This window comes from Myotis davidii, unplaced genomic scaffold (genome assembly GCF_000327345.1).
Source record: "Myotis davidii unplaced genomic scaffold, ASM32734v1 scaffold908, whole genome shotgun sequence".
Lineage (NCBI taxonomy): Eukaryota > Metazoa > Chordata > Mammalia > Chiroptera > Vespertilionidae > Myotis > Myotis davidii.
Window position 1 is genome coordinate 24,062 of NW_006298724.1, and position 6,937 is coordinate 30,998.

At 49.4% G+C, this 6,937-nt stretch overlaps 2 protein-coding genes across 2 annotated transcripts in view; both read right to left on the bottom strand.

The window, feature by feature from the left end:
* Nucleotides 1-1,769, bottom strand: part of PTPN18 (protein tyrosine phosphatase, non-receptor type 18) — a 21,027-nt gene extending 19,258 nt beyond the window's left edge. The window contains exons 1-4 of the mRNA XM_015570948.1: nucleotides 1,709-1,769; nucleotides 1,054-1,100; nucleotides 898-920; nucleotides 589-790 (exon numbers count right to left, since the gene is read on the bottom strand). Of these exons, the coding sequence (XP_015426434.1) occupies nucleotides 589-790; nucleotides 898-920; nucleotides 1,054-1,100; nucleotides 1,709-1,769 (333 nt within the window). The remainder of the gene's footprint in view (nucleotides 1-588; nucleotides 791-897; nucleotides 921-1,053; nucleotides 1,101-1,708) is intronic.
* Nucleotides 1,770-2,105: 336 nt separating this feature from the next.
* Nucleotides 2,106-6,937, bottom strand: part of IMP4 (IMP4 homolog, U3 small nucleolar ribonucleoprotein) — a 13,864-nt gene continuing 9,032 nt past the window's right edge. Inside the window, exon 9 of the mRNA XM_015570949.1 lies at nucleotides 2,106-2,124. Coding sequence (XP_015426435.1) covers nucleotides 2,121-2,124 — 4 coding nt within the window. The 3' untranslated portion in view covers nucleotides 2,106-2,120. The remainder of the gene's footprint in view (nucleotides 2,125-6,937) is intronic.

Here is a 6,937-nt window from a genome sequence, read left to right on the forward strand (position 1 = left end):
CGGGAATGTCAAGGGGGGCAGAGAGCTAGGAGACATATGTAATACCCTTTGTAATACTTTAAGCAATAAAACAAAACTAAAAAAAGAAAGAAATATGTGCTGATTAATGACCGAGGAAGCTAGGAAAGGGCTAACATGGGACCACAGGGCAAGCCTTTGAGGCAGGGGCAATGGGCTCTCTGGAATTAAGGAGTTATATTGGCATGGATTCCCAGAGATCAATTCAAAGAAAGGATGAATCAATTTAGCGAACTGAACAGCAAGAAAGAGTCTGGTGTTTCAAGGATGAGGAAAGGGTTAGTCTCCCAACATGAGAAATTAGAAAAGGAAGAATGAGGGACTGGAGCTATGTATATTAGGAAAACACCAGGTAGGCCAGGCAGGCATGGCAGGAAGAGCCAGAAAACTCTGGAGGAAGATGGCATCATCAAAGAGTGGGCCACATTTCTGGGGAAAGACAGGAGGAAAGGACCTGAGGCTTCAAGAAAACTGGCCAGGCTCCTGATGGAATCACTGTGGGCTCTGTGGGGTAAGCTGAAGAGGAGACAGTCTGGAAGGGAGCAAGTAGGAGGACAAAGGTAGACATCATAGTGAGTTAGTCCCTGCTCCTAAAAGGAGACCAGAAGCTGGATGTGTGATGGTGGTGGTCATACACCTGTGCTCGGGATCTTGGTCTGAGGGTGTAGGTGGAAGGAAAGGGCGCCTTGGTACTGCCTTGAGGTTCTGGGAATGGGGACTCAAGTTTTGCAGTTCTGAGAAGACCATCTGAACCACAGCATGGTACAGGAAACTGTATTACTCCTGACAGGGGAAGAAGTCATTGAGAAGGGAAGATGAGAAGGAGGGATGCATCCTTGAAAGGAGAAGCCTGAGCTTGTACCAGCACTCTGCCTGCACAACTGCAGGCTGCTGCTACCACTCTGGAAGGACCAGGTCTGAAAGGTTGAAGTTAGGTGGGAGCCTCAGGGCGAGAGAGATGAGACGCAAGAGCAGGCAGGCCCTCAGGGGCAGGAGACTGCACTGTACAGGCATACACGTATGCCCTCATTATACCTGGGTCAGGAGCAACTGTTTCACATAATCCATAGTACACAGGACACCTGTTTATCCACATCCCATGCTAAAATGTGAGAATCAGAGCCCAGTTAAGGCATGCCCACAATCCCTTTTATGTGGGCATTTGGGATTGGGGGCCTTTTGATTTTCAGAACCCTCAGATTTTAGTTTAAAAGAAGAAAACTTTTGCCTGGCTGGCGGGCTCATTGGCTGACCTCTGAACCAGGAGATCATAGTTCGATTCCTGGTCAGGGCACATGCCCAGGTCGCAGAGAATCACTGACGGGCTGCCTCCTGCCTGCCCCACACTCGATCCCCAATGTGGGGCAGGCAGGAGGCAGCCGATCAGTGATTCTCTCTCATCATTAATGTTTCTATCTCTTTCTCCTTCTCCCTTCCTCTCTGAAATAAAAAATATATTTAAAAAAATAAGACAACTATTTAATTGCTTACATCTGTTGAGCATCAACTCCTGAGTTTACTCCCTAGTGGGCAGTTGACCTTCAATAAATGCTAACAATTTCAGTTGATACAATATGAACAAGTGTGGTCTCAGGTTACTCAAAATAGGCATTCAAACTGCAAGACTCTCTCCAGCCTCCTTTCCCCATTCCCAGTCCCCTCTGTCCCACCAGACCCCAATTTCCTTAACCTTCAGTGGACACAGAGGGGGCTGGGGCCAGATCCCTGGAGGTAACAAGATCATCCACCATGGCGAAAATATAGTCAGGATAGCTGTGGACCCCTGTTTGGCCAGAACACATACTGCAGCTGTTATACACATGAGATATTTAAAACACAGAAAAGTGGTGCAAAGAATTTAAAAAAGAAAGCATTTATTGGGCACCTACTACATGTCAGAGCCAGTTCTAAACACCTTCCATTTAAATCCAATAGATAATAACTGAAGAGATGGGTATTGCTGTTAATGCCCATTTTACAGATGAGAAAACAGACAGGAAACAGCTCTCCCCATGTGTGAGCCTCTTCCTCCCCTTTTAGTACCTTCTGGAAGGTGATCTGGAGGGTCCTGAGTATGATATCTGCATTCAGCCACATCTCTCTCATCTGAGGATGTGGGCAGGTGGGAAGAGGGAGGAGAACAAAGATCATGAGTGCCAAAAGACACATTTACAGAAAACAAAGCATTTTTGATTAAAAATCAAATACATGTTTTTCACGATCATCTAAACAGGAGGTGTAACCGGAGAGGGAGGTAATTTGGGTTAGACTGGGGACAGAGAAGGGAACAGGGCAAAAGGAGGGCCACACTTGACCCACCCCCAAAGCCAACTTTAACCCCAAACTCCTAATCCAGGAACCAGAAGTTTAGCAAGGTGTGAGGCAGGGGTCCCTGTGTGGCAATGTAGTCCTGACTTCCATCTGTGCCTTGGTAAAGGCCAAGTTCACTACCCAGATTATGCTGTCACCCCACCAAGTCTACCCCTTCCCTGAATCCCAGGCTTGCATACTCAACACAGCAAGGGGAATTCTGTTGGGCAGGGGCTCTAAACCCATAGACCTGATAAAGCCCATGCTTCCCCACCCCTTCCTCAGGCTCCTACGATTACATCCCCCAGCTTGGTATCCATGCTGTGGGGAACCGATATAGGATTGAGCCTCTGACTGACCTGCTGGCAAAGTCACAAACAAGTCCCAGCTTAGAGGGCTCAGTCCTCTTAGCTTAATTAGGCTTGACCTTATAACACTCCCTGGATCTTATCTGGGAGGCTAATGGGCTGAGGAAAGTGCAGGAAGTGTAACTATGGTCAAAACAGGTGAAACTCACAAGAACTGTGTAACTATGGTGACCACTGCCTTGTTTACCCCTGACTATAAAAGGTTGGTACAGCCTGAGCACTGTGGAAGTCCTTCCTCTTGAGTTGGACTTACCCGCCTGGCCCCCAATATTCCCAAATTATCTTGTCTTTTCTCTTTCATTTGTGTGTGTCACCTCTTTCAGATCCTGAACCCTGAACTAAGCAGGACGTGGAGGGAAACATTTACAACACATGCCAGTTCCACACTGGGGACAGCAGAATATTCTGTCTCTCTTCCCCTTCCTGCTATTATCCCACCCCTTCCTTGAAAGCTTCTCCCTGGTGACTGGACAACCTCTGTTCTTGGGGCTGGAACCATGAGAAACCAGCTCAGCATTCCTACAGAGTGTCCTGTTGAAGATAACTTTTTAACTGTACTAGAGGACCAGTGCACAAAATTTGTGCACAGGTGCAGTCCCTAGGCCTGGCCAGTGATCAAAGTGTGAGTGTCTGGCATGGAAGAGCAGGTCCCAGCTGACCTCTGGGCCCTGAGCAGCACCCGGACCTCTGCACGCACCCCTCCGCCTGAGTCACAGCACCCAAGTCCCCATGCGGAGATGTGGTGAGTGCGGCTGGACACCATGGGCCCGGGCACTGCATGGGCCTCTGGACCAGCCAGCCATGCCACACGGAAGCCAGACGGGCAGCGCACTGTCTCCCGGCTGGCCTTGCAGACCAGCTTCGGCACATACCCATGGGGAGCCCGACCAGCGCCCTGCAGCCCTGGCAGCTGCAGCCTGGCTCTTCACAGGCAACCGGTACTGGGGTACGGGGGCTTCCCCAGTGCATGAGCCCTGCGTCCCAGGGGAGGGTAGCAGGGGGAGTGAGAGCAAGCTTGGCGGACACCCCACATTCTCACCGCACTTCCGTCCCAGGGACTCACACCCCCAGGTAGTCTGGTGAATGGTTGCAGCCTTCCACCTGGGCACCGCGGGAGGTTGGTCGCTGCCACCCACCCCCAGTTCTCCATCACAACCTGGGGCCTGGGGCCAATCAGGCAATCAGTGCCTTCCAGCCACTGGTTGGCATCTGTGGGATGATCAGTCGGGGCTGGGCCCCCCACCTGGCTCTCTCAGAGCCTGGGAGCCAGGCAGTGTCCCCACCCCCGGCCACTAATGCAGGTAGCCGTCTGCGGGGTGATCGGGTGCCTGCTTGCACCTGCCTTGGCCTGGTGCTGCCCACTCACCTGCTCTACCATCCCACCAAGGTCCCGCTCTTATCAGGGCCCATCAAGGTTGGCAGTGCCTCCACTGCCGCCCGCTGCTAGCACTGCGCCACCGACACATGCCATGTTCTGCACCACCCGCTGGTGGTCAGCGCATATCATAGTGAGCAGTCAAACTCCCAGTTGAACAATTTGCATACTGGGCTTTTATTATATAAGGATTGTTTTTTTCCTGGACCAAAATTTTTTGCACTGTCCCCTTATCAATGTCACTCAGTTTTAATAAAGGAATCTTCTGAGGGAAAAAAAGTTATCATTGATGTAGACACCTTCTCCTTCCTCTTGATAAGCAGCTCCAAGCCTAGCACTAGTGGCAGGCAGCCTCAGTTCACAGCTTAGTTTCTCCCAGACACCTCTAAGCCCAGCACAAGTGGCAAACATCTATAGGTCACTTTGTAGGTCATACCAAGTGGCCCCAGGCAGAGCAAAGGCAATGGCTGAATTTGGTCCCTCACAAGAGGCCCTGGAACCAACACACCCAGTGGCCTGATTCAGACCACATCAGAGCACTACCCAACCACCTTCACAAATGCAACCACCAAAGGGTAGGCTCAGCTGGCACCAGAGCCCTGCTAAAATGAATCCTGTTCCATGGGATCAGTCCCTATGCAACAGCTCCTCTGCTATAATGAATGAGATGAACCCAAAGAGGCCCACACCAAGACATATCATATTTAAAAAGATACAGTCCACTGACATGCCAACGGCCGCTGCTTCCAGGGTTCAGAAAGTCCCACTTCGGGCGTCTACTTATGCCGGGGTTCATGTCCCAGCATCAAGAAGGGTTCAGGGATCTGGAAAGGGGCTGCACGTAGATGACATAGGAATCCAGAGAATAAAGAGTCCAGAGACAAGATATAATTTTGAAAGGCATTGAGGGTCAGAGGACCTTCAGCTAAAGGAACTGAAGAGTCCCTCCTTGCCTAGGACCCTTGCTTTTATTCACACAATTTGTCCGAAGGCAAGGTGGAGATAATACACTTCAAAGGGTAAGGTTTCAAAGGGTACAAAAGCATTGTCAGTTTGGGGAATAGCCTACAGCTGTTCAGGTGTTTGGCCAGTAGGAGGCAATAACATGTAGATTAAGATGCCCTTTAACTGTCTGGCAGGCACAATCAGTTTCCTATTTAGGTTTGGGGAAAGTCCTTTAGCCATTCCCAATAGGTGACTACATGTGTGACTCAACCCTGTTGAGTCCCCAAGTCTCATCAACCTTTTGATGAAACTCTTAAAATTATGACATGCTGGAATTTGTCTACAGCATCCAACAACAATTAAGGCTCAACTAGAACAGGGCACACACAACCCACCCAGGGACATACCTGGAGCACCTGGCTCAGGTGATTTAGGGAGACTGTTCCATTGGCCCCACAAGACACCTACTACATAAGGCCAGTCTACTAAGACCAGGAGACATTGCAGATATACCTATACATAGAAACAAACACAAGGATGCAGCCAAAATGCAGAGACAAAGAAACATGTCACAAATGAAAGAACAGAATAAATCTCCAGAAAAAATTAAGTGAAATGGAAGAAAACTACCAGATACATCATTCAAAACAATGCTTAAAGGGAACTTTAAGGAACTTAGTGAGAACATCAACAATATAAGAAAGGACCAGTCAAAAATGAAGTATACACTAACTGATATAAAGAATAATTTACAGAGGACCAACGGTAGAGTAGAGGAAGCCAAGAACCAAATCAAAGATTTGGAATATAAGAAAGCAAAAAACACCCAACCGGAAGACCAAAAAGAAAAAAGAATCCAAAAATATGAAAATAGTGTAAGGAGCCTCTGGGACAACTTCAAGTGCACCAACATTCACATCCTGGGGATACTGGAAGGAGAAGAGAGGGAGCGAGAAATCAAAAACCTATTTGAAAAAATGTCAGAAAACTCCCCCTACCTGGTGAAATAGACAAACAAGTCCAGGAAGCATAGAGAGTCCCAAACAAGATGAACCCAAAGGGACCAAGACACATCATAATTAAAATGCCAAAGATTGAAGACAAAGAGAGAATTTTAAAAACCTACAAGTGAGCACCTATATGACTGTCAGCTGATTTCTCAACAGAAACATTGCAGGCCAGAAGGAGTGGTATGGAAACATGGAACAGACTGATGAATCTCAGAGGGAAAGGTGGAGTGGGGCTGGGAAGAGATTAACCAAAGAACTTATATACATACTAGAGGCCTGATGCACAAAATTTGTGCAAGAGTAGGCCTTCGCAGCCCCAGCTTCGTCTGGTCGTTCCGCTGTCTGGCTGTTCAGTCGATTTGCATGTTACGTTTATTATTATAGACTAGAGGCCTGGTGCAGAGATTCGTGCACCAGTGTGTCCCTTGGCCTGACCTGTGTCCTCTCACAATCCAGGATCCCTTGTCAGATAGCTGGCTTCAGCCTTATCCCTGCATAACCTATCCAGGCAGGAGGGAGACCAATCATGTGCATTGAGCATCATTCCCCTGGTGGTCAGTGCGCGTCAGAGTGACTGGTTGAACAGTCGTTCGGTCACTTAGGCTTTTATATATAGACTAGAGGCCCAGTGCACAAAAATTTGTGCATTCGGGAGGGTCCCTCAGCCTGGCCTGTGCCTTCTTGCAGTCTGGGACCCCTGGGGGGATGTAGCTGTGCGCAAAGCAGCAGGTAGCCAGGGAGGGGCCAGCGGTGGGGCTGGGTGCCGCACTACTCCCGCTCATCTGGGCCCCCCTGCGCCTGCTGCCACTGCTGCTGCTCGGTAGCACTGCCAGGGAGGTGGGAGAGGCTCCCGCCACCGCTGCTGCGCTCACCAGCCATGAGCCTGGCTTCTGGCTGAGTGGCACTCCCAC